General features: G+C 52.1%; 9 protein-coding genes across 9 annotated transcripts; 7 read left to right on the top strand and 2 right to left on the bottom strand.

The window, feature by feature from the left end:
• Window positions 1-681: 681 nt before the first annotated feature.
• On the top strand, window positions 682-1757 carry EsH8_I_000676 (prohibitin subunit PHB2; the record flags this gene model as incomplete). Its single annotated transcript, XM_083268089.1, has 3 exons — window positions 682-940; window positions 1026-1381; window positions 1437-1757. 3 exons carry the CDS (start codon window positions 682-684, stop codon window positions 1755-1757), a joined length of 936 nt encoding a protein of 311 aa, XP_083118527.1.
• A 701-nt stretch (window positions 1758-2458) lies between these two features.
• EsH8_I_000675 (NEDD8 family protein RUB1) lies at window positions 2459-2947 on the top strand (the record flags this gene model as incomplete). The annotated part of the gene is made up of 4 exons (XM_083268088.1): window positions 2459-2469; window positions 2554-2608; window positions 2686-2768; window positions 2863-2947. 4 exons carry the CDS (start codon window positions 2459-2461, stop codon window positions 2945-2947), a joined length of 234 nt encoding a protein of 77 aa, XP_083118526.1.
• Window positions 2948-3513: 566 nt separating this feature from the next.
• EsH8_I_000674 (RNA polymerase II transcription factor SIII subunit A-domain-containing protein) lies at window positions 3514-4767 on the bottom strand (the record flags this gene model as incomplete). The annotated part of the gene is made up of 1 exon (XM_083268087.1): window positions 3514-4767. One exon carries the CDS (start codon window positions 4765-4767, stop codon window positions 3514-3516), a length of 1254 nt encoding a protein of 417 aa, XP_083118525.1.
• An 821-nt stretch (window positions 4768-5588) lies between these two features.
• EsH8_I_000673 (transcription factor IIF subunit TFG2) lies at window positions 5589-6842 on the top strand (the record flags this gene model as incomplete). Its single annotated transcript, XM_083268086.1, has 4 exons — window positions 5589-5867; window positions 5924-6197; window positions 6248-6450; window positions 6501-6842. The coding sequence occupies 4 exons, from the start codon at window positions 5589-5591 to the stop codon at window positions 6840-6842; spliced, it is 1098 nt and encodes a 365-aa protein (XP_083118524.1).
• A 493-nt stretch (window positions 6843-7335) lies between these two features.
• EsH8_I_000672 (HAD-like domain-containing protein) lies at window positions 7336-8969 on the top strand (the record flags this gene model as incomplete). The annotated part of the gene is made up of 2 exons (XM_083268085.1): window positions 7336-7888; window positions 8596-8969. 2 exons carry the CDS (start codon window positions 7336-7338, stop codon window positions 8967-8969), a joined length of 927 nt encoding a protein of 308 aa, XP_083118523.1.
• An 8362-nt stretch (window positions 8970-17331) lies between these two features.
• On the top strand, window positions 17332-18288 carry EsH8_I_000671 (uncharacterized protein; the record flags this gene model as incomplete). The annotated part of the gene is made up of 1 exon (XM_083268084.1): window positions 17332-18288. One exon carries the CDS (start codon window positions 17332-17334, stop codon window positions 18286-18288), a length of 957 nt encoding a protein of 318 aa, XP_083118522.1.
• An 856-nt stretch (window positions 18289-19144) lies between these two features.
• EsH8_I_000670 (uncharacterized protein) lies at window positions 19145-21122 on the top strand (the record flags this gene model as incomplete). Its single annotated transcript, XM_083268083.1, has 4 exons — window positions 19145-19225; window positions 19302-19582; window positions 20189-20843; window positions 20895-21122. The coding sequence occupies 4 exons, from the start codon at window positions 19145-19147 to the stop codon at window positions 21120-21122; spliced, it is 1245 nt and encodes a 414-aa protein (XP_083118521.1).
• A 242-nt stretch (window positions 21123-21364) lies between these two features.
• EsH8_I_000669 (peptidylprolyl isomerase RRD2) lies at window positions 21365-22642 on the bottom strand (the record flags this gene model as incomplete). The annotated part of the gene is made up of 1 exon (XM_083268082.1): window positions 21365-22642. The coding sequence occupies one exon, from the start codon at window positions 22640-22642 to the stop codon at window positions 21365-21367; it is 1278 nt and encodes a 425-aa protein (XP_083118520.1).
• A 510-nt stretch (window positions 22643-23152) lies between these two features.
• On the top strand, window positions 23153-24075 carry EsH8_I_000668 (exosome non-catalytic core subunit RRP46; the record flags this gene model as incomplete). Its single annotated transcript, XM_083268081.1, has 3 exons — window positions 23153-23342; window positions 23407-23564; window positions 23692-24075. 3 exons carry the CDS (start codon window positions 23153-23155, stop codon window positions 24073-24075), a joined length of 732 nt encoding a protein of 243 aa, XP_083118519.1.
• Between the last annotated feature and the right edge of the window lie 1469 nt (window positions 24076-25544).

The following is a 25544-nucleotide window of genomic DNA, read 5'->3' as shown; positions in this document are numbered from 1 at the left end:
AGAGAAAGCCATGGCAGTTGGGTCAGCTGAACCAATCCATCGGCTTCAGAACACAAGTGGAGATAACCAGATCCAAAGGCAGTTAGTCTTGAAGAATGCAACAGAGTTGGACGACTGCGGGCGGGTATTCATGCAGGAGTCACGAGAGGTACGGTTCAGAAGAGGGGTGCCGTTGACTATAGCAGCGTTGGCTCGAGGTAGAGATGGGTTGGTCAGCGGAGACAGGCCCATTGTGTCAAAAGGTACCGCTGGATTGTGCGTGAGAGACGGCATTGGATGGCTTCATTAATTCCTCTATTGGGTGATCACTCAAACTGACAGCTGGCGTTCGGTCTCAGCCAGGTGGTAGCCAGCATGCTCCGGCTCAATCCCACTAGAGTGTGGTCTGTGCACAGCCGGAATTAATGACGGCTCGAACGAACGTCCAGCTGCCTGAGGACCTAGGTAGTCAACCAGTGGCTGCCAGCGGCTCCTTGCAAGGTGTTGCCGAAAGCACCGACCAACATCAATTTTCGAGCTCCGCAACACGACCGTGACGTTGAAGACTGACAAAGCTCCGCTCCACCATCAGCTTCACCCAAGCTGTTGCAACGACGCCCGCTCGACGACATCGCAACCCGATCGACTCGCCCTTTCTTGAGCTGCAGTATACCGAAAGACGCATAGATACCCAGCTTCATCATGTCTGGAGGAAGAAATCCAATGGAGGAGGCTTACGAGCGCCTGAGGCAGGTCGCCCAGCAGCAGCAAAAACGCGGCGGCTTCGGCGGCGGCGGCATGCCTGGTGGTCCTCGTGGCGCCGGCATGGGACTGGCGGGTCTTGTTCTTCTCGGAGGTGCTGCGTTTGTGGCCCAGAATGCGCTGTTCAACGTCGATGGTGGTCACAGAGCGATCAAGTACCGCAGGACAACTGGTGTGAGCAAGGAGATCTACAGCGAAGGTACTTATCATTCTTCCATGTCTGCCAATGGGCGTTCTTCTTCTGGCCTTAAGAAACAATCCTCTGACATGCCACTTCTTCTTAGGAACTCACTTAATCATCCCCTGGTTTGAGACCCCCGTCACCTACGACGTCCGCGCAAAGCCGAGAAACGTTGCCTCCCTCACCGGAACCAAGGACTTGCAGATGGTCAACATCACTTGCCGTGTCCTCGCAAGGCCCGATATCAAGGCCCTGCCCCAGATCTACCGGACATTGGGTACCGACTACGACGAGAGAGTCCTTCCGTCCATCGTCAACGAGGTCCTCAAGAGCGTCGTGGCCCAGTTCAACGCTTCCCAGCTCATCACCCAGAGAGAAATGGTTGCCAAGTTGGTTCGAGAGAACCTCTCCCGTCGTGCCGCGAGGTTCAACATTCTGCTGGACGATGTGTCCTTGACGGTATGCTTCCCCTCCCCCAGCTTTTCCATCACATGTAACTAACTTTGTTACCCAGCATCTGGCCTTCTCCCCCGAGTTCACGGCCGCCGTTGAGGCGAAGCAGGTTGCCCAGCAGGAGGCTCAGCGCGCAGCCTTCGTCGTCGACAAGGCCCGGCAGGAGAAGCAGGCCATGGTTGTCAAGGCTCAGGGTGAGGCCCGCTCTGCCGAACTGATTGGAGAGGCCATCAAAAAGAGCAAGGCCTATGTCGAACTGAAGAAGATCGAGAACGCCCGTGCCATTGCCCAACAGCTGCAGGAGTCTGGCAGCAAGAACAGGCTGCTACTCGACTCTGAGGGCCTGGGCCTGAACGTATTTGAGGATCGCGAGAGCAAATGAGGCGCCTGTTTATGAGCGCATAAAAAATCTCCCCTGTATTCCTACGGCCTTGAAAGGACTTGTACTATAATGAAAAATGCCTCTGAGAGTTTCGGACACACCCTTCATTCGCATATGTCATAAGGAGAAGGTTGCTGGTACATTAAAACTCGTGTAATACAAACACAACTTGCTCTACTATTCTCGGTGCACCTGTGAGAGGAAGGAACCCAAGCCTGTGCTGCATGACGATGCCAGTCTGTGAGACTGAGTACCAAAACAGCGGGATAATGGCGGCGCCTTTTTGCCCTCTCTCTCTCTGTTTTCATGTATGCGCGCGTGCAGTATCAGGCATACATTGCCATTTAATCGAACGACCTGGCAATTTGCGCGGCAAGGACCGTGGCATGGAACGAAGCAGCGAGAAGGGCGCCCGCGGACCGGGCCCGTAAGTTCCGGTGGACCAGGCAGATCCGGTCCAGCAGCTGCCCCCCCCAGTACCCAGCGCGCCCCTCCCCTGTTCGGCTTACACTAACAAGGCCCCTCCCCCACCATGACCCATTGCCTGCCTCGCGAGCTCAACTGTCAATCGTGCAACCGTCATAACACCAACGAATGCACGATACCTGCGCCGAGACGAATCCAAACGACTTCGCACCTTCCGCCTCACTCGCTGAAACCGTACTCCAATACTCTAGCTTCACTACCTCACACTCGCAAAAATGTTGATCAAGTAAGTGCTCATCCGCTCTACCGCAACCCGGCCGCTCCTACCACCACTGCCGCGCCAGTTGGGCTGACTGCTCGAAACCAACAGGGTGCGAACATTGACCGGCAAGGAGATCGAACTCGACATCGAGAACGAATACAAGGCGCGTGATATCTCGGGCATAGTCACTCTCGAAAGCCCCAGACCGAACTGAATATAAGTCTGACTGCCCTACAACAGGTCTCGCAAATCAAGGAAAAGGTCGAGGAGAAGGAGGGCATCCCGCCCGTTCAGCAAAGATTGATCTACGGCGGCAAGCAAATGTGAGTCTCGCTTTCCACAACCACACGGATATGCTTCATGGGGTGGACATTATGCGGTGGGATGTTTGACTGACGTGATGCGATCAATAAACAGGGTCGATGACAAGTCTGCATCCGAATACGGCCTCGAGGCTGGTGCCACGCTCCATTTGGTCCTGGCTCTCCGCGGAGGCAACTGATTTAGATTGTGAAGAGGAGAACTGGCTAAGAAATATGGTGCGCTGATGTTCGTTCCCCTGGCACCTAGGACGAAGTGTGCAACACATGGGCATTTAGGTTACAGACGATGCACGCTGGGTGGTTTCTCCGACAAAGAGAGCGGCGGCTGCAACCACTTGACTGAAGAAACACAATGGGCGGAACTTGCTGCGGTGGTGAAAGAGTGCAGACTTGACGGTTCAAGGTCAGGTCTGCTCAGGGAAAATCCCCGGATACATGCAACACGCACTACTTGGTGATGAAGCCGCACTGAAAAATAAACAACACTGATCACCATAACAAAACAAATGCAAGCCGGCTTTGTTCAATGTGATTTAATGCGGTCAGGCCTTTGGGCAGCTGTGAGAGAAATCTATCCTGCTCACGCCTTACCTGGCCGAACTACCATCTGAATTAAGCAAGGGGGTATATGCCATAATCATGCGGACGCCAAATCAATCCCGGTACCATGTGCTCTGCCCTTATACGAACGCCTTACTATTAATTACAAGTCCCAATAATTATCTCCCCGTCATGCCAAATTGATTCATCGTTTAGCGCCTCTCTTCTTGGGCATAAATATATCGACCGCCTTCCTCTTTCTAGGCAACTCTTGGTTACCCATGGCTGGCCGAGACAACTGCATTTCGTCCACGGATGAAGGCATTTGTGGTGATTGCGGGCCGCTATTCTGAGCAATCATTTTGTGAGGGCGGTATGGCTCTGTACTCGTAGTGGGCGGTTCAGTTTTGGGCTTAGGGCGCTCGACTCTAATGTTGCTGGTCGGCCGAGGTGCGTTCCCGAGGATGCCGCCACGCCTTGGTCCTGTCGCCTGTGAACTAGACGAAGAAGATGAAGGTTTGTATCCGGAATTCGAGCCAAAAGAAATGGAACTGTTTCGATCTCCGAACGCGGTAGCCTTGGAAGAGGCCATAGGCTTGGCCGACATTGCCTTGTCCCGACTGTTGTATGCGGGAGACATCGGCCCAGCAGATCTGGCCTTGCTCTTCTTCTTTGGCGATCTCTCGTCGAACAGATCGCCATCCTCATCATCTGATGAATCCGAGAGATATGTAGTCTTGGACGACATGGGTGGGCGAGTGCTGGTGGACGTAGGCCGGAAGATCGGTTGAGTTGAGATGCGATGCTCGGCGGCCATGGAGGCGGGTGCCTTGCTGAGTCGGGGGGCCCGGATTAAGCCTGTAGGGATGGCCAATGTGCTTCTTATGCCAACAATCTCCTTGGCCTCTCTGCGTGCTTTCTTCATGACACTGGCGCCTGTTGTGGTCTTCATTCTGCTTCCAGCCGCGAAACTGAGTGAGCTTGGGAGTTCCTTTCCTCCTCGACCTCGTGTCCCAAAAGTGCGACCAGTCTTGGGTGGTGCGGGAAGATATCTCGGGTCAACAATCCTGCTGACATTGGAGTCCTTCTTCTGCTGCAAGCCCTGGACCCTCGCGCGCAACTCCGCCTCGGCCTGCTGCTGTGCTTCTCGTCGTTCCTCCGCATACCGTTCGTAAATCTTGTACCATTTTGACGGATTCTTAGGCGCGTAATTTTTCTCGTGGCTTTCGGACGGGAACTCCTTTTTAATGAGGCGAAGCCAAAGTTCGGAGGTTTCGCCTTGGATGTGAGGGGAGTTGAGTTCGATTTCATGGAGTTGGGCTGGGTTCGTGACCCTGAGGAGGATGTCGCGAACATGGTGATATTGAAGGGCATCGCCGTTTCCGACGCTGCTGAGCTCTGCTATGTGCCTTTGGCACACTGCGATGCACAGCTCAGCAAGTGATTTGACGAACGTCATTTCCGTTCGAGTCGTGAAGAAGAAACTAGCTTGGCGTCGTTCCCGTCTTGGTAACTATGCCGGACTGTAAGATGGATGATATGCGATCGAATCGAAGTCTCATGGTCGAAGGACTGATAGGGCAGACTGTGCAAGGCTAGACTTTCGATACAGTTGGGTAGGCCCACGAGGTCCTGTGATGATGGACCGAGCTGACGTACTGTTGTCAAAGACCGGACTTTTGTTGTTGCTGAAGTTAGCCTCCGGCGTAGGCGCAAGTCGGGTCCTCAAGAGGTCACGAAGTTCCAGGTTTGTGGTGGGGCATGCAGCTTTTAAGTGGTCCGCAGGACGCTGACCTTAGACAGATTAGCGCTAAAAGTACCTCCGGCCATGGGTGGGTTTTGGTTCCCGCCTGTGCTATAATGTCCTCTACCCTCCTCGCGCCGTTCAGAGCCTACGTTAGCCGATTGAAACATGAAATATCGAGGCTAAGCTGAGGCATTAGGAGAATCTAGAAGCTACTCATGTTGATTACACTGGTGAATTCGAAAGAGGACTACAGCTTGTGACCTTGAATTGGAAGTGAACTAATGGCCCAGTCCATTCCTAAGACTTTCTACCCGTGTCACATGATTTATGGGCTAGTCCGCTTCCGGTGGCTACCTCTGTACCTAATCGCAGTACGGAGTAGGTACCTCACCTTGCTTCACCTTACTTTCCCGACCTAGCTCCTCGTGGATACCTACTCGAATCGTTCTTTTCGTCATTGCAACAAACCACCGACCTTACCGTCGCAATCTGGAACCGCTCAAGCATCTACCGGCTACACCAAATAATACAACATGGCGGACTCAACCTATATCAAATCCGAGCCGTATATCAAGCCCGACCCCGAAGCCGTACCGTCAGCCTCTCCCCTCGACGACGACGACTTGTACGAGGACGCCGGCGATCTTGAGTTCTTCGATCAGTACAGCGACCAGGGCTCATTTGGCCAAGCATATTTGGCTCGAGTACCAAGAGATCTGTGGGAAGCATGGGATAGCCTGCCGGACGATGCAGAAATTGAAGTTGGCACGATGAGACAGTGGGATGTCGTACGTCCAGATGGTACTGTCGAAGTATGTCGGACTCGTGACGCGACGATGGCGTTTAGTTTAGCTGACTTCGTTGGCAGCACCGTTTCAGGATGCTACTCAATTCGGACCGCGCCGAGCACCAGTTGATGCCGAAGGAATACGACTTGGAGATGAGCAAGGAGCTTGCGCGCAGCACCTTTGTCTTTACCGAGGAAGATCTCCCCGGTTTCAAGGCGAAGTCCAAGGCGAGAAACGATGCAGCCAATGCTGGTATACCGGCCCGATTTCTTAGGCCCAAGGCAGACAAGGTTGAGAAGAAGCCGTTTGAGAAAGGACGTCGTTGGCAACCGTACTACCGCAAGGCGATTCCCAGTTAGTTTTGTCCTAAATCTTCGGCATTCTTCAGGTCTAACCCTGGGCAGAGAAAACGAAGATTGCAGCTAGGATTCAATACGAGCTGGCATGCAAGCCTGTCGACAACGCTGAGAGTCAAGCACTTCTGCTGCGAAAGCAAGTAGAAGCCCAAAGGCCGAAGCACACCCTCCAGATTATGGAGCAACGCGCAGCGAACAGCATCATCCACCATGGATCTGCCGCGGCCGTCGAGAAATTTGGCTCGTTTATCGTGCGTCATCGCCAACCAGCATGTTGCTTCCCACAGCTAACGCAGCATAGAAAACCTCTGCACCCACGAAGGCTACAAAGCCCAAGAAGGCGGAAAACAGGGCAGCGCGCATGTCGGAAGAGCAGCTCTTGGATGGTCTCATGGAGGCCTTTAGGAAGTACGAGTACTGGAAGATGTCCATTCTCAAGGCGAGATTCGACCAACCAGAGGCTTTTCTGCGCCAGACACTGGAGAAGATCGCAGTGCTGAACAGATCTGGCATCCATGCCAACGAGTGGTCACTACAGGAACACCTGAAGAGTATGGCGTCTGGCGCGACCAGCGAGACAGCCCCCGAGGAAGCCGCCGCCGAAGACGACGACGACGAAGTGGTTATGGAGGATGTTGTGTAAATAGCTGCACCGATTTTACTTGGGCAAGGGATCTGAACTCAGGAGGGCATCATATGGCGTTTGGATGGGCATATTTTTCGACAAATTGGGCGGCGGTTTACCTACAGGGACTTTGATACCCCCTGAGACACTGGATGACGATGGCCGTGTCGCAGGGCTTGCATGGCCGCTGCTTGGCTTGCAGAACGAAAAGTAATGGAATAAAAGAAGCATAGATTCTTGTAAAACAACCCAGATCGTTCATCTTGAGGTGCTCGTAGTTGATGGCGTCAGTGTGCAAAGGCAGACGTGCCAGCTGTTATTGGAGAGATAACAGTTGCCGCAGTTGTTGATCGCCTCATTTACCCCAAAGTGGAGACATGGATCGCCACCAGCTTAAACCCACACCATGCCATGCTCCAATCGAGGATTCCGTTTAAGCACTTCAGCAAGCAGCGCACGCATACCCTCAGAGCCGCACTGTTGTCTCCTTCCCATTCAGATCATTGCACAAATGCCTCGCAAAGCGCTCAATCTTGTTTTGGACTTTGACGGGACGATTACAACAAAGGATACAATCGGTACCCTGGCTGAAATCGGCCTACAGTTTCAACAGCAACGCGGCGTCGACTTGTCTTCGACATGGCAACAGATACTTGCAGATTACAGCCGGGATCATTCTGATCATGTTGCTACTTACAAGCCAATCGCAAACGAACGACTGTCGCTCACGGAAGAGCTCGCATTCTTGCGGGGCCTGAAGCGAGTAGAGCTGCGCTCCGTCCAACGTATGGAAGAGTCTGGTATCTTTCGGAACATTAGCAGGGAACATCTTGTGGAAGCCGGCGATGCCGCCCGGAGGAACGGTATAGTTGAGCTACGGGATGGGTTTACGGAACTCATGGACACAGCCAGGCAGGAAGGATGGTCCGTCTCGGTAGTGTCTATCAACTGGTCGAGGTCCTTCATCAAGGGCGTCCTGTCTTCTTACAGCTTCGACGTCGTCGCCAACGAGATTGAGATTGACGGCAGCATCTCCGGTCCAGATGTGTTGGGCCCGCCTACTCGTGAGACCATATTGACGACTTGCGAGGACAAGCTACGGGCCCTCCGTGCATCGGCGGCTCGGCAGGGAGCCAGTGACGCTGGAGCGCTAGTATATTTTGGAGACTCTACTTCTGATCTGGAATGTCTCTTGGAAATGCGCGGGGTTGTCGTGTCTTCGAGTCCGGACTCAAGTTTGATGAGTACCCTATCAAGAGTGGGATACAAGGTACCGAGAGTGGAAGAGCATCAAGTGTCTGATGCCATCGTGTGGGCGTCGAGCTTTGTGGAGACTCTGAACAGCGGTTTTCTTTCTAGAGACGAAACATGAATTGTACTTTGTAAAGGACTATCGGCCGTAGGTAAGAAAGAGTTATTCAAGTAATTGGTGCTGCGGTGCTGCGGTGATAGTTCTCTGCATCTCTTTGTTCAGAGACATTAGATCTATAATAGGACAGGACGATTGTTCAAGTACGGGTCCTTTGCCCCAGAACAAGGCAGCAGGAGAACTGAATCTACAGTGTTCGAAGATTACCCAGAAACAACACCGATGTTTCGAGGGTTGTTGTGTCGTGCCTGTCGCGGTTACCACGAAGTATATATACACCCATTCGCCAGCCCAAACCCGAGATACCAAGTACGATTCACTAGGCACACATACATACACACACGTATACACACATACACGACCAAACCAACAACTACACACAACTTTTAAGTCTGTCATTAGACTCATCCAGAAACATGTGCTTCTACAGAGGAACCATCTACGAGTGCAAGCACACCGAGTGCGGCAAGAAGGTCGCCGACTGCAAAGCACAGCAGGACTTTTTGGCCGGTAAGGGTAAGCAGCATCCATGCACCGAGCGCCAAGTTCACTCTATGAACCGCCTTCGCGTCGCTTCTAAGTGTTCCAAGTGTCACCGGCTCGATTCTCTCAAGGCTCGCGCGCAGAGCACGCTCAATAATCTCAGGGAGAATATGGAGAAGCGGAAGACCAAAAAGGACGACGAATATTCCTCCATGGATACATCTTCTGATGCTCTCTCCACAGATTTTGTCTCTTCGGACGACAAGGATGCATCTTGGGTTTCGCAGAAATAGTACTCCCACCCATATCTCTTCAGCACATGAGAAGACGACGAGTCGGTTGTGTTTGGCACAGCTAGCTATGAATTCACAGCAGCATTTCCAACTTGGGTTAAGAATACCTGTTAAATTAAAATCCAATGCTTTTTCCAAGTGAACTTTTATCTCTGCCATTTTGCGGCTTGGTTGTGTAGACTCCAGTTACTTTGTTACACATCGCACTTATTCGCATCACTAAACATCCGTCGGCGCTGCCTTTTCTACCACTCACAGCAACCTATCTTGAGGAACTGAAAATACTCAGTAGAAAGGTTGTTTTACTCCACCACATTTACGGAGATTCTTTGAAAGTGGCAGTGCCTCTGATGGAGTAGTACCCGATGCCCTGATGATTCTTGGACTTTTTCCAAAAGCTGAATCAAGTCGACGATTGAGTTCAAGCCGTTTTGATGCGAACATAGACCATGTTCTATTGGCTCCTGGCCGTTTGTTCTGTCACTGGTGGATGTTGGGTGTTGTAGATCCTGTAACTCTGAATCCGATCTGACGGCTGAATACTTCTCGCTCGAAACAGCACTTGGAGCCCCCCTTCTGTTGCACCCAACCCCTGACAAAGCTCATTTCTGCTACAGTGAAGAACAGCGCCAATTTAAAGAGGGTCTGAATATGTCGGAAGTTGCCTTATTTTTGCCACAGGGCATGTGTTGTGTCCACGGCCAGAAGTCTCTGTGACATGACGGTGGCCCAGCACGCCAACGTGTTTGCCTCCTCCATGCTGTATATCTACGTCACATTTTAATATCTGCCGTTATGAGCCTGTTCACTTGGCTATCTTCAAGTTTGAAACAAGGAGCGGCTAAAAGCTATCTTCTGGAGAGATATCCAGAACGATCGTTTGGCCATGAAATCCATGGCTGAAGTCGGCTCGTCCAAGACAAGATCCGGAGGGGTGCCTTAAGCAGATTATTGAGCGTGGTTCTTTGCCACTTAATATATTGAAAATAACCACAACTGTGATGGTTAGGCTGGGGCATTTTTTAATCTTCTCTGGAGAGCTGTGAGGCCGGCCGAGTAACGTAAGGTGTCAAACTCCATCGTGGCCATTATGTAGTCGATGTTCCTCTTGGCACAATCCACCCTCATAATCTTCGCGAAGAAAACCAAGTGTTCTCTTGTATTCGTCAAACCCAGAGTATGATACTATGCACAGACTATGGAACAATGAGAATTGTTATCGTCAAAAAGATAGCGAAATGTGACCATCACTTACCTCCGGTGTGTTCCCGAGTAGTAGCGTAGCTCGTATGCTTGCCACAGATGTACCTGTTGGTATTATAGGATTCCCGTACGGATAATAAATCAAGGTAAATCAATGCGGTAAACTGTTTGTATTCTGCTGTGCGTAGAAGTAGAAATTAGAGAGGTTGGCAGCAGCGGTAGTAGTGAAGATATAGCTGTTGGCAGCCCGGAGGTTGGATCTCCGGGTTGCGCTGCTGCTGACTGCCTGCCCATATTCTATTTAGCCAGTTAACCCAATAGTACCCGTATTCATGATCTAAAATCAAAACTCTGCGAATCAGGCCAATTAATATTGACTTATCCGCACCATTTGGTCTAATAAATGTGAGAACCTTACCCTTTCCGATACCGAGTATCATGTCATAAACAGTAACGTTCTGTCCAGAGGTCTTTGTGAGGTGGAGATTTCGCAAAGGGTAATTCTCAGTCTCTTCGATTCGAACTTTTTATTTGCAACCTCATCACTCCTGGGACCCAATGACTGCAGGGAGTCATCTTCCACGGAGAAATACTTGGCTAGTCCAAGCTTACGGAGCGAATGATCTCTTTCTCACCGGACTAGGTTATCGAGAAGGCCAGTAACTTACAAGGCCAGGTATATACCATTGGTCCACCGTATGCACGCATAGATGCTGAGGCTGCTATCGCATCGTCTCTCGGCTTGTATCAAAGATATTGAGACTGTGATTGACTGCTATAAAGACGTTGCCGATGGTAAAGAAGAGATTTAGGTCAAACACGGTTGCTGTCACTACTCCTTCTACTTCCCCAACATCGTCAAACGCATTGGGGACCCGAACAGCGGTAAACAATAGATAATAAGAAACAACTTTAGTTATATTCAGTTACCTTTAACTCAACAACTGCCGGCAAGTATGAGCAAGTTTAAGCACACTGCCGCAAGGAGTGCTCTCGGTGCTGTCTCGTACAAGATATGATATAGCTGGAGAGAAGAGCGGCTAGACCGTAGAGGGTCATGATACGCAGCATGACCCACAAGGTTCTGATCCAGAGCGACACTTTCGAAGCGTCGGCTCGATGTTTTGTGCAACTGGTGATTCATAGCGTTCTAGGATGTCGGGCAAAGAGAAAGTGATGGCGATGGACAGGACCAGAATTTATATGTATGGCCACCAGAACCATCTTAGAATAATGATTCTCTTCCAAATAATGGTATTTAATTATATCCAAAACTAGGTCATTTCCCCTGGTGTCAAGTCGAAATCCATGTTGGCGGATGGTTTTATCTAGCAGTACAAGGTCATCAGCTATGCGTGGGACAACGTCCTTAGCCTGCGGGCTCGGAATTGAGATATTGGGCGATTCAGAAATAGGCAGAAAATTCGCTAGTTGGGCAGCTAAACTAGATTCGGGCATTGTATAAACTTGTACCCGTTTTCGCCAACGTTTAAGCCAGACAGGATTTCGGGGACGAAGCGGTAATGACGGGCAACTCCCGGCGACTTACCACGTTGGTTTGATGAATGGCATGGAGTAATTCCTCATCGACGAAAGTCTTCAAATTGAGAATTAAACCCTTGTATACATCGCCGTAATCCTATTCAGAGCTGTTGTTGGACTATGGCACTTGACTTGCTCTTTGACATAATCACAACATGGTCCGCGGGTACTTCAACCTCATCCTATAGGTTTATAGTGAAGATAATGTTTCTTTGGCTTCACCACTTCAGTAGAGTTCTTTGTTGGTTCTTTTGGAAAGGGGATCCTTTGGTGTACGGTTAAGTAGGTTTGGCGTCCTGAGTTGCACAATTTGAAATATTGGAGTCTTTCCTAATCCTGAGGTACACTCGTCAATGAGACAGAACGATGTGTCTCCAACAAACATGCATGTCAGTTACACTCTCCTCATTTGGACACCGCTGAGTGTGTTAGCAAATATATTTGAGTTGAGAGCCAAATCAGACCCGGCTATCAGCCGCTCCGGACTCCAGGGGTCTCTTCCCTTGATATCATTCCATATGTGTAGGTGCTCTTCTACTATTATTTCGGACCAGAACGCGTCCCACTGGGAACAAATTCATGGGACGAGTGAGCTTTTCTTCTTGAAGCATATACTACCAGTTAGCTTTAAGCGACGAACCTGGCTTCCGAGGGAGGGCGTCAATAGAGATTGTGTCGTCGGTTAGGGACAAAAGGTTTGGCGTCATGTGTGACTTTGTAGCTTCTCCTGAATCATTCGGGCCAACGAGGCAAATTATTTGGTCTTTGTGTCCCTGTATACACACGCCACTGACAGAAGTGACAGGCTTCTTCCTTCCACAACAACAAGCTCTTCCCGTTAGAGTCAGATTAGAGATCTTTTTTGAGCTCCTTGGCCTCCCCCGCAGTCGACCCTGAGCTTTCTTGCCCACCAATAAAGGCCCGCTACTTGTGCCATGCATTTATTAGTCACTCGACCAAGATTGCCATCGTAGGTTAGAAGATGATAGCCACAACCAAAAATATCAGAAGTGTAACCCCATTTATAATTGCCGTATTGTCGTTTCAGACCTGGGGGGTGGGGGGGAAGAGATAGTATTTGCAAGCTTGCTGGCTGCAAGCTACGCTCCTAAAAAGTCATTAATTAAACATAGGATATGTGGTTCCAGATTCGAAAGAGAAGATGCAGAATGACTGCATCTGCAACCACGAACTAATCAGTACTATACGCCATAGTACCCGTGAACAAGGTAAGAGAAGGCTCTAGAGTTGCATATAGGCGCCGTATGAGTCCTGCGGAAGAAAGACGCCAATCTACCAGTTGCAACATGCCAGCCTCGCGCTCTTGGGACATGAGCCTTGTGAGATAAAATTACTGCTACAGAAAGCCAATGAAGAAGGCGAATCCGTAAAAGTTGGCGACAAGTCCTTGTTTTTTGGATCGAAATTCTGCGTCCCCTTCTCCTAAGTCTGACTCGAGAACAGAATCAAAGCAAGATTGAACCCACATGGCCCCCATCAGTTTCTTAAAGGAAGGCAGAGGAGAAAGGCTTTGCCCGGCATATGAAAGAAAGACGAGGTGGCAGCAGAACTTGGTTGCCGGGCTATAGTTCCGGGCTCCGGACCTGAGTCGGCCGAATCATATCGGGGGATATACTGCCGTCTAACATCTTGAGACCGGGGCATGCCCCACCATGGCTCCGGTTCCTCGGCCAAAGGCTATTGAAGTGTACGTTGAGAGTGCTGATGGAATTAAATCGACATGCAAGCTAAGCAGCAACAGCGGCAAACGTGATACACTCCTGTGCTCTGAGCATTTAAACCACGGTACTCCAAGGCTGTGGTCCTCACGGGTCACCGCAAAACGTTTACCACAGGACGGTAACGTAGCAGGAGGGCAAGAGTGGTTACTTGATTGTTGATGGCAGCGTTAGATCGAACCACGCCCTAACGCCCACCTGAAGCAACACGGGGAAAAATTTCTGCAGCAACCACTCTGTTGAAGTGCTGAGGCCGCGTGGCGACAGATTAATAGTCAGTGACGTTGAACGAGGCTGGAATTGACTTCGATTCCAATCTGGGTGGATTAGTAACAGCAACGATGGAAAAACAACTCGTTCGGCCTGATCCCTTGTCACAGAAACCCCCTTTCAGACTCAGGAGCCCATCATGGCACAATGGCCGTACCGGCGCCATTAGCAACATTGCGTGGAATTGGGCATCTCTCGGTTCCCATAACCAAGGTCAGAGCGGTGAATCTGTCGAGGAACAAGAGCATCCGACGGCAAAGAGGCGGCATGAGACAAGTCAGACACGGCCGGGCACTTGGCCCGGCCGCTCTGGGCGGGTCGCAAAGCCGACGAGCGGGCAGAAACGCAAAATAACGCATGGCATGGCGTGACGGCAGGATGGCAGGCATATGGCCGGAATGTTTCTGGATGTGAGGGAATGGACGCGGCTGAAACCTGATGTTTTCCTGTGAAGGCTGGCAGGAAAATACTTGGTATGCATGGATGACACCGGGTAGACTTCCCATGGTCCCGAAGGCTCTAGAGGGTGTGCAGCTCAGCTCGTGTCATTTGGAATTCGTCCAATGGAATGAAGGGTCTATGCCTGGGTTGGCCGCAAACGGCTTCTGCTGTTCTTGCTTCAATACTGCGGATTGCCATGGAGATGGCCAGTCCCTTCCAGACATACCGGACATCAAGTATGAATGGGCGGCACGAAGTCGATTGAACTTGAGGACGTCTGCCGGGCGTCGGGACAACGAAATAGGGTGGCGCATAACATGGCATGCGGGTAGTTTAATTTGAGGTAATTGTTCCTACCACCTTTGGTAAACTGCCAAACAAGGCTTCTTCTGCTCACAGAGAGATGCGGCTCGGGGGAGATGAGTTCACGGCTCTAGCGTTGATGTGAGGGGGGGATATTACGGGAGACAAGAGGCCGCATGAAAGAGACAGCGGGGTCGTGGAGCCCAGTTTGCATTACTTTTCCGGGGCAAGGGGGGAGGTGGTTCATCGACGGCGGCTACGCAAGGAGTTGAAGTTACAGTCGGATGATGGTCCATGAGATATGACGACGCTCAGCTGGATGGCGACTGACCAGGCAAGAGCGCCAAGGGTTGAGGACCTCCAGGGCAACGACGACCTCTGTAGGAAAAGACGGCGAATTAGCTGAGGTGGTGCATGGGGATGGCATAGCCTGCGCGGAGTGCATGTAGCGAAGGTCGCGGGCGTGACTAACATGGCACGGAAGACGGAAGCCCGGTACGGTACCTTACCTCGCTACGTAGTGCATGGACTAATCATGTCGGCGCCATAGTGTGTGTACCTAAGTGAGTGAGGGCAAGGAACTGAAGTGGTGTAGACCAAAAGGGGGGGGATCCTTGTGGGAAATGGAGAGATCGGGCACATGTTCCCCAGTGACAGGTGCGCTAAAAAGGCAATTGACGACGAGTCAGGGCGGTTATTGGGTGGTCATTTCGAGGATGGCTGACTGGCAAAGTTCCGAATGATGGGCAGAAGCGAGAGAACCAAGAGTCAGTGCAAAGTAAAATGGGAAAAGCGCAAGGGGCTATGCGGCCAGCCATTGTACGAAGTACGGAGTTGGTGCGTGTACAGTACTTTGGGTTGGTTGGGTTTTGGCGACCTTTATGTACACTAGCTAGGTATGGAGGGTGGGTGGTGCAGTGATGGACGGCTTATTGATAGGGAGACTACGGATAGAAAGAATATCAAGGAACATTTATTTGCATGCACCTTACCCCAGATACAAATCCGTCAGTACGTTTCCTTGGGAATATGTACCTAATGCAATGCGCCTAAATCAGGCCAAAACAGTCCGAGTTCCCCGCCATGTGCGGCTAGTGCAGTCTACGGATGATTGTCTCAAGGGGTTTAGGCCAATCTGGTCAAGTCCCCTAAGACTGAGGCAACTTCTCCAGGCGAGTATGTATGTAATACGGAGCTTTCTCAAGTGCCCTCCCTCATTACGAAGTAGGCGAGTTCAGGAGGCGAGGCGAGGGGAGCGAGAGAAGAAGGGCCCGAGGTAATTGCAGGCATGTACGTATCCGTAGCGCAGGGTACCTTGTCGTGCACTAAAGTGTACGGATAATAAGGTAGGTACAGTACATGGAGCCTGCACTGCAGGGCGCGCCTTTCCCCGCACCCGCTTGGTGGAGTGACGTTGGGCTGGTGGTCATGCTCTCTCTGGCAGCAGCTGAGACTCTTCTTCTCCTTATCTGACCTCACGAGAGAGACATGGAGACAAGACAAGACAAGACAGACTGCTGCCGCCAGGTGGGTGTGCGTGCGTGCGTGCATGCATGTGCAACGGACGGCAGCCAACAACGGACACAAACATCTGACAACCCAATGCGCGACGCCCCAGCCCCTGCAGGACTCGTTCCTCTGGGCAAGCAGACTGGTTCGCCGTAGTCAATGCTCGTGCTGCGTGCTTCGCCCAGCACACTCCCGCCGCGTCTTGTGAGAGAGGTCTGACCTTGGCTCTAGTGGACACAGGAGGGTCCTCGGGCATCCCTTAGGGGTCCCTGGGATCCACCGACCAAGCAACCCTTATCTAGCGTACTGTGTCGTGGTGTCCATACAGTACACGATGCACCGATGCGCTCGCTTGTTGCATCCCTCGGATCGAGTCCAATTTCCTTCATCTACATCACCTCTGACGGCCAGGAAATTGTCTTTGCCTCATAATAACATTGGTAGAATATCCCCAGGAAAGCAAACGACGTCGGATAGATTAATTGCGAGGAGACGCTCCGCATACACAAGGGCACAAGCTGGCAAAAAGTCCCGGCGACCATCCATGGGTTTTGCTTGCGACCCATGCCAATCCGGTAGCGCCCCGGGCTACCCTTTTTCGCTGCCCCCAATTGCAAGTCCCTCAACAGTCAACGCCAACTACGACACCCCCTTCCTTACCCCCTCTCCTTTCACTTTCTTCAGGGTACGGTGCCTACCTATCCACTACTTAATTATGCGGTAGGAAAACAGGTACCTTGCCTTAGTATCCCACACCTGCCCTGAACCAAGGTACCTGCCTACTACCCGACTGTGCACTGCTTTGGTATATACAAACGCCCACCTCACCTTCCTCCGTCTCCTAGTCCTCCTCTCAGCGTCTTCCTCCGCCAATTATACCCACCCCCGTCTCGCCCTTTCCCTTCTTCTTCAAGCCCCCTTCGTCAGCCGGCCGGGCCTCTCTCATTTACAGCACGGAATGTGTGACTTGGTTTGATACCGCCGCCCTTTATCCTCCATATCGCCGCCCATCATCTACCGTCTTCCGTTGCCTCGCCTATCCGTTTGTTTGCCTTGTCCCACTGCTCCTCCTCTTGGCCGCCGACTCTCTTCTACCTCCTCGCCCCCCCGAAAAGAAAAAGGACATCCTTCGACGACAACCTTCGACGACAACCTTTGACGAAAGCCTCAACCGTCCCTCGACTCGGCTTCACATATCCTCTTCCCTTTCCACCCCGACCGCCTGCCCGACCTGCCAGCCAGACTTGAACCTGCCGCGCCTTCTTCCAATTTCTCGCTGCTAATGTCGCCCACGTCCGCCTGACATTTCGGGCCCTCCGACATTCACCATGGAACCCGTTCCCGAGACTGAGAGAATGGAGGAATTCCGGTCCTCACCTCTTCCTTCGCTGCGCATACAGAACCCGACCCTGCTCCCTTCCGCCGTTTCCGAGTTCGAACCTCTGAGAAAGCCTCCGACCTTGCGCCGCCAGACCGATCCCAGTCCCACGTCTCCGACCGCTCCGACTTGGTCCTTTACCCCTCTACCTTACCGCCCTCGTACAACTTCGCCTCTCTCCGGCCACCACACGCGATCAAGGTCCGCTGCGAGCTTAGCCCCTCCCATGTCTCGCACCCAGTCTATGCCTGGCGTCAATGGCTCTGGCCATATTCTCTTCTCTCCCCAACTTCGTCCTGCAAGTCCTTCGGGGTCGCCCAGCCGCCACCGAGCCCCGCGGAAGCCCATGGACGAGGCCTTCCCTACTTCGCCGATCCGTAGTTCCGTATTGGAGCCGGACCGCAAGATTACCGAGCGCAATATTTCCCCGAGTTTGATAGGAACAACGCCCTCAATGATACTGCCCCGACATCGCCGCCCCTCCTCACCCTTGAGGCATCCCGGCCATTCTAGCACCGGCTCGCTCCCCATGCCCACTACGCCTACGTCTATAGCGTCCTCGCCATCCTTTCGGGGTTATGATGCTTTCTCGCACGGTTACGGCGTTTCTGCTTCATTTCCGTCTTCATCGGTGCCGTCAACACCAACGTCCACGAGATCACGAAGCCCCAGCATTTCTAGTCTCGAAACTATCCCCGACTCCCCCGATGCAGAGGAAGCAGCCATGGAAGCGGAGAGAATTGCTCAGCTCAAGGCGGCTGCGGAGGCAGCAGAAGGCGGCGACGCTAGCGAGAGCAAGGGTAGGAGCAGTCTAGACGCGCCCTCGCGAGGCAGAACGCTGGGGTTCGGCTCGAGAGACAAGCGGAAGCGATGGAGCGTTTGCGGTGCCGAACGACGGCAAGATCTTGACTTGGAGACGATTTGGGAGGACTGAGAGAAAGGATGTCGGAAGTTGTGCCGTAGCTCAAGACGGCAACTAGGTGGGTACGGACGAAAGTCCAGCTGAGAGAAGCCCGGGACGGACTAACTCCGTTCGGCACGAGAGACGACGTACATTTCCAGACACTCATTCGTGCAGAGCGTCTGTTTTCTTTGCATTGCATTTGGCATCTGATAGGCTAGGGGCATGGCGGCGTTCAGTGAACTCCTTCTGATACCCTACACTGCATTTCACCTCTCGAGGGAATTACGAAAACATTGTCATCATATCTGGGTACTGTACATTACAATGACTGGGTCCTTTCTCCCTATGGAGCTCGACCCTGTCTACCTTTTGAGGATTGGCGTAGGCGGTCTATCATTCAATGAAATACATTACATTCACAAGTCTGGCCTCCCTTCTTAGTTCACCTGCCGGTAAGCCGTTGCGACCCCGCTTTCTTCGCTCAATGTGAGAATGTCTTAATTTCAGTCACTTCAAGGGCGACGGTTTCGTGCCCCTTGCACAATACTATCTTTTTTCCTTTCCAGCCTGTAGCAGCCAACTCCCAATAGCCAACACCCATAGTGTTCCCTCTATTCTCCGGGCATCCCCATCTCCAAGAGAAGAAGGGGCCATTGACGCGTTGCAATGGAGATTGGGCTCCCCCCTGAAGATCCGAGCCATTAGGTAACTTTGTATAAAGACGGTCGCGGTTGACGGCTTGAAGTATTTGGCCCTTCAGACCTCTCAGCGCATTCATACATTCGCGCATTCAGCAAGTATTTTATTTGAGAAGTGCACACCTCTCATAGATATAATTCCTTAGCCACTTACCTGTTTAATTGTTTGTAAGCCAACTTGATCTACAATGCAGTACGCTTTGCTCCTGGGTGCTGTTATACTCCTGTCTGGAAAGGTGGAAGCAGCTCCGAAAGCTTCAGATGAACAGGTAAGACCAACAGCAGCTACATTCTACATCAAGGCCTGCCAAGAGTAATTGAGCAAGCTTGCTAACGAACATCCAGGTTGTTGCTCACATCATCCAAGGCCGGGGCGTCCGACCGGACCCGCACGCGAGAGAGTGGGTCCATTCCGGACCCGGTCCGGTCCGGTCCAGATTCCACTTCAACGGCACCAACACGACAACGCCGACGAATACGGGTACGGCTGGAACAGCGAGCAGCACCTACAGGCTGCCCTACAACACCACATCTAGCACATTTTCGCGCCCGTCAGATTGTCCGCTGAGCGTCATCACGTCGACGACGACGGTCGATGTCACATTTTACATCACAGCGACCACATCGTATGGTGGGAACTTCACGTCTTCTAGTGGCACCGGCACGGTATTCCCACCTTCGTCTTCTCAAATTTTTTTCAACTCTACGACTTCGAGAATTGCTTGGAGTAATTCCTCGGCTTCGGTGCATCTCTCGACTGGCTATACGCTGCCTGTCAATTCCTCACGTGTGTCTACGACTGTAGCTTCTACGGCGGGTTCAGAGTTGCCCTGCTCGGATGGTACCACGAGCACTCACTTACCTCACTCCAACATTACATCAAACCGATCCCGTACCCATCCCAGCTCGTTCCTGGTAACCGGAAGCTCATCAGATGGATACGACACAACCACATCCGTGCCCGCCTGGCAGAACACCACCTCCGTCACGTTTCCGCGGACCACTGAGCCTTGCGATGATGTCACAAGTTCTACCTCTAGGCTCAACTCAACCGCCATTGCCACTAGCACATATATGAACTCCACTGCATCGTTGTCCACCAATACGCCGACAAGTACTGTGCAGGAGACAACTTGCGACGAAGAAACTAGGATCGGTACGGGCGTCACTAATACGTACACCTCGACAGCACAGATGGACCATACATCCAGCCACACAATTGTGTCTTTTAGTTCCCCTCACATAAACTCGACTGCTACACATACCCTATCTACTCAGACAGCGAACGAGACCCCTAGCCAAACCGTCTCTGTCATCTCGTCATCCCTGATCAACTCAACGTCTACTCACGTCACGACCGAGTCGACCACTGCAGCCGAGCCAAGCGAAGATGTTTCAACGACTATCGCGTTCGAAACTTCCACGGCTATGTCTTCATCTTACTCCTCTGAGTATAGTGTTTTGCCGTCCAGCTCCGTCGCTGCAAACTCAACCTATGTGGCTTCGTCTTTGACCCAAACCACCCTCTCATCATCCTGGACAACCCAAGTCTACACGGTGACCCCATTCTTCACGAGCACACCAATCAGCGCGGTAAATATCCAGACGGCCACGTCCGCCAGCAATCCTTCCGTCCCGACTGAAAGCTGCGTCATCGACACCTCCATGGTCCCCGTTACCAGCGCACCGCTCAGCTCGGTCCCTGCATCGACCTTAGTCCCAACAAAGACTGTCTGCCAGGACGACGCGCCAACAGGCAAGCCAAAGCCAGGAAACAACCACTGCGGCGTCCACGGCTTGCCGGTCGGCAATTACTTCATAGCGCGCTTCGTCGAGAACGCCCCCAGTGTTCCCGTGACCTTGGAAGGATGCTACCAATTCTGCGCAGTAAGTCATACCCATATCTGAATAGTGGGTAGGTCGCTGATTATACCCTAGAGCGTCATGAACGCCACAGATGGCTGCAAAGCCTACCGCTTTTACCCTGAGAGCGGTCTTAATGTCCCACGATGTGATCTCTATGGCAGCAACGTCGCATACGCACTGGACTCGATCGATAATGATCACCCTGACTTGTGGTTCGATCTCGCCTGCGGTTCACCTTCTGACGAGAGGTGGACGCACCTTCCGGGGATGGCCCGTCGTCGAGAGCTTGGGCTTTCGTAACGAAGCAATTTCGGGCTACGGCGATCGTCATATACTGCATGTGAAGAATGAACATAGAGTTGTGTCGCAGAGTTAATGTTGGAGGCGATAATCAAGGGGTAGGTAATATGTACGAAAGGAACGCAGTGGTTGTTTTACATGGTCTCGTTGGTATTGTAAGGTGTGATTCATACTGAGACATAATAGTCTAATCAAATAAAGCTCGTCATTCATACCCGAGTCGTGAAATTCGAATTATCTGTTTAATCGAAAGGTATTCTGCGAAGATTATCGCGAGCCCCTCTCTTCTTCATTTCTTGAGCAGCTGCAATACTGCTTGGAACCTTGATACCACAGCAATCACCCCAGCCAACATGTTGATGCTTGTGCTTGGCATTATTCTGAGACCCAAGCTCTTCTCCTTCCTCTTCCTGTTCTTCATCACCCGGCCCCAAGTCCTGTTCTGTACTCATGCCGTCCACTGCGGCCACCAGAGAGCCGAACAAAAAGTGCTGCATGACGGGCAACTTCCCGAGCACCTCGGCGGCGAACATCCGGCGCATTCCGCCCTCCACCTTGGTCCATGACTTGGCGGCGGAGATATCGTCTAGCATAGGGCTGTGCCACCGCAGGCCTTTAACCGTCTTGGTACCATTGACAAAGTTGACTTGACCCAGGTACATGAAATCGTGACCGAATTCTTCCAACATGAGTTGCTGGTGGATCGCCAGCGGCGTGATATAAGGGTGATGCAAAAGTTGCGAGGCACCGAACAGAAATGGGAGGAACTGGTAATCATCCAAGCCCCAGACACCGTGTGAACCGGCGGGTTCCAGATAGTATGTCAACTGGATGTTCCGCATGACTTCCAGGTACCGCTCGAAGGCCTTGAGCACGAGCGGCCGGAAGTCATCTTTGGTAATGACTCGGAGCTGGTAGAGGCAGAGAAGCCACATGACGAAGTTGAGCTCGTGACCGGAGCCGTAGTCTATCCGCGCTCTGTTTCCAAACGAGTTTTCCAGGTATACCGCCACCTCATCCTTAGCTGCATCGTCAACGCCCAGACGACTCTGCCATGCTGCCGCCTTTTCTTTGACCAGATCCAAAAACGTACGAAACGCCTTGTTTCCAAATCGCGAGCCTTCTTGATCGTCCGGTGGCGATTCTTTCACAAGACTGTCGGCTTCGTCGAGGATTCGGAGGATTGACTGCAGAGCTGGTGTGAGATCACTGTCCTTGGCTGCGGAATGAGGGGTGTCTTCCACCGACTCAGAGAGGCCGAAGACGAAGGCGAGAACGAGATTGTACGTGGGAGACGACAGGAACAAATCGTGATCCTTTTGGGATAGTATCCTTCTTGAGGGAATCTTGTATGTGTGGTCGCAAAGGTTGGGCGGCGAAGGCAGCGCGGGTGTTTCGGGGCGAGGCGTCGGGTTAGAGGGACCAGGTCGACGGCGGCGAGGTTCTAGTTTAGGAATTGTGTTGCTCAGAGACGACATAGCCGGTCCGCCAATATGGGATTTCGTGTTAACTGAGGCCATATTGTATCCGAGACAATGCCCAGGGGTTTGAAGATCAGAATGGGACGATGGCGGTGGGATATGATGTGAAAAAGAAGCTCGAGAAGCTCCAATCGAACGAGGTTGGTTTGGTCCCCCGCGTCATCTACCACCCGGGACCAGCAGCTGTTCAGGGACCTAGCCGCATGCTACGGGTCAACTCGACCCCTCTGATTCTGGCTCAACCCCACCCTCCCAAGCCCAGACCTGTGCCGTGCAGCGCACTTGCCCACTCTCACCATTCCATTGATTGCCATTGGTGAGGTGCCTTAGTAAACAGGTACGTACCGTACATTTACCAACCTCATCTCATTTTTTTCCTTTCGAGGTTGCTGAAGATCGAAGTTTATACCAAGCTGGACAATACTCAACTTTTCCTTTTCCTCCAACAGAGAATCTCATCTTCGTCCAATCATTCATAACTCTACACTCCCAGACCATTCGAGTTACTGACCCCTCCATCGTCAACCCGCAGCTCCGCATTAGTCCGCCATGGTCCAAGACACAAACCCCCAGGCCCGGATCTCGCATCTACCCCGAGCAGATGGCTCGGCGACATTTTCAAAGGGTGGTTATTGCGTGGTTGCGTCCGTCAATGGGCCGATGGAGGTACAGAGACGAGATGAAAACCCCTTTGAGTCGGTCATCGATGTTGTCGTACGACCTGCTGCAGGGGTTGGAGGTTAGACTACCCTGTGTCCGGTTGCTTGTGGATAGATATGCTCATTCTCATGACGGATATATAGGAACGGGGGAACGACAGCTCGAGAACCTTCTGCAGTGTGCCCTTCGCCAGCTCATTCCCGTCAAGAATTTTCCTCGCTGCCTCATTCAGGTCACACTTCAGGTAACAGAGACGCCCCAGAACGATTATGCAAACAGTAAAGTCGTCCAGGCTCAGTCGGTAAGCCATTTTTTTCCAACTCATTTTCCCATTATTTCTCAAAAAGAAAATTCACCCTAGACTAAGCCGTGCGTTACGCTGGGCTGCATGACTTAGCAATAAATGCTGACGAGCTACTTTCTCGAAGAGCTTGCCCCTTATGCCGGCTTTGCTCCACAGCGCCATCTTGGGATTATTGTCGGCTGCCGTGCCCTTGAAGGCTATCGCTACGTGCACAACATTGGCCGTCCTTGAAAAGGGCGACAAGATCGTTGCCGACCCCTCTCCTTCGGAAGTTGACCAGGCGACATCACTGCATGTTCTAGGTTTCACATCACAGGATGATCTACTACTGGCAGAGAGCGAGGGAGTCTTTTCCATGGTCGAGTGGGACAATGTGATAAGCACAGGTCAGAAAGTGTGCGGTCAGCAACGGCAAATGGACTTGGAATCGGCCATGGTCGATGACGGCCGATACTCGACAGATATGAGGCAGTTCATTCGGACGGTGATGGAATCGAGGGCTGCGTAAAACCTGTCCACACCACCGACAGAGGCAGGGACCCGGAACAGGCTGAGCGACTAGCCAGGCGCGGTTGGGCCAGGGATTTCTCTATCACTGTGGTTTGACGATATCGATGATCACAGTGCCGGAGAAGACAATGATACCGATAACCTCGAGCCCGTCGGCTTCTCAACTTGGCGGAGCATGGGCCCCGGTATTGCGTTGATGCCAGCGGATAAAACGGCAGCCTGGGGAACGTGACAGACTGAGACGACCGACAGGTGGCAAGGTAGTTACTGATGAGGCTCGACGAAGAGTAGCAACAACACCAACAGGGGCACCGGAGCGGGGGCTGGCTCACCAATGGATTGCGTAGTATACTATCAGATGTCATGACCGAGAAGCTGCAACTTGACACGGCGCAAGAACCACAAAAAGTTCCCTTTTTCTCGTGGCGGCAGATGAAGGGACAGCGGCCAAAATCAGGATCAGTCCAGGAGAAGTGGGCCACCCGCTGGAGACGGCGTTGTTTTGATGGTTTGGAGTCGCTGAAATGCAGCTCGAGGGGGGTTTCAGGCTCGATCCCAGGGAAAACCAAGCGTGCAGGGCAGGAGGGGTTCTGCGACGTTGACAGGGCCTGAAGTCAGGAGTTGCCGGGTTGTTTCTAACCAGGGCACCTCCCACCACCTCGGTGCTCTCCCGTCGGGCGTATAAACTGGAAACGGTTCCGTGGCCATCTAATCCCGAACTGTGTTGTTGTACGTACTCTGCCACTTGGAGGGCAGCCACATCTACAATATTATCAACCATCTCAACTGGCACAGCTGGATACCATGCACGCATACGTCCCCCTATATTCCTTGAAGATCCCTCCTTGGGTCATTTGGACCCGTAAACGTGATGTAAATGTTTTTATCCCATGAAGGCAGCCAATGCAGTCTGTTGACTTGGCCGAGCCCGGGCGAGGCCAAGAAGGCTCGATGGATCCAAGACGACACAACAGTACGTTGATTGCTCCTGGATAGCTCCGGGGGAATTGCTTTTAAGCATAATCGAATTAATCTATACGGGTCAGAGAGACGAAAAACACGACGGAGTGACATCTCATCTCTTCATGACACCATCTTTCCCAACTCTGTTCATCGTTGTCTTCTATTGCTTGCGCCCCAACAATTCCTTAAGCGAGTAAAAGTATCCCATGTTCCAGGCCAGTGGACCTGGGCCTGTTACCGCGTCTCCGCCTGAAAGTTTAGGCGAAGGGTGGCGCTGCAGACCTCTCCAAGGGCCCGGGACAGCAAACGAAGCAGCTATGGAAGGTAAATGTAGATAGAGATACCTTGCCATATCAGCGAGGGAACTGCCTCCTGGCATTGGGATGCCATACACCTGAAGCACCTGGGAATCGGCATCAGGAGCAGGTGTAGCGAATTGGGATTGATGCGACTCGAGCAAGCCTAGGCACCTGGTCTATAGTATCTTGGACGTGACTGCCACGT

This window comes from Colletotrichum jinshuiense, chromosome 1 (genome assembly GCF_051148585.1).
Source record: "Colletotrichum jinshuiense chromosome 1, complete sequence".
Classification (NCBI taxonomy): Eukaryota; Fungi; Ascomycota; class Sordariomycetes; order Glomerellales; family Glomerellaceae; genus Colletotrichum; species Colletotrichum jinshuiense.
Note: the sequence above shows the minus strand (reverse complement) of the source record. Positions and strands in the feature narration are given on the sequence as shown.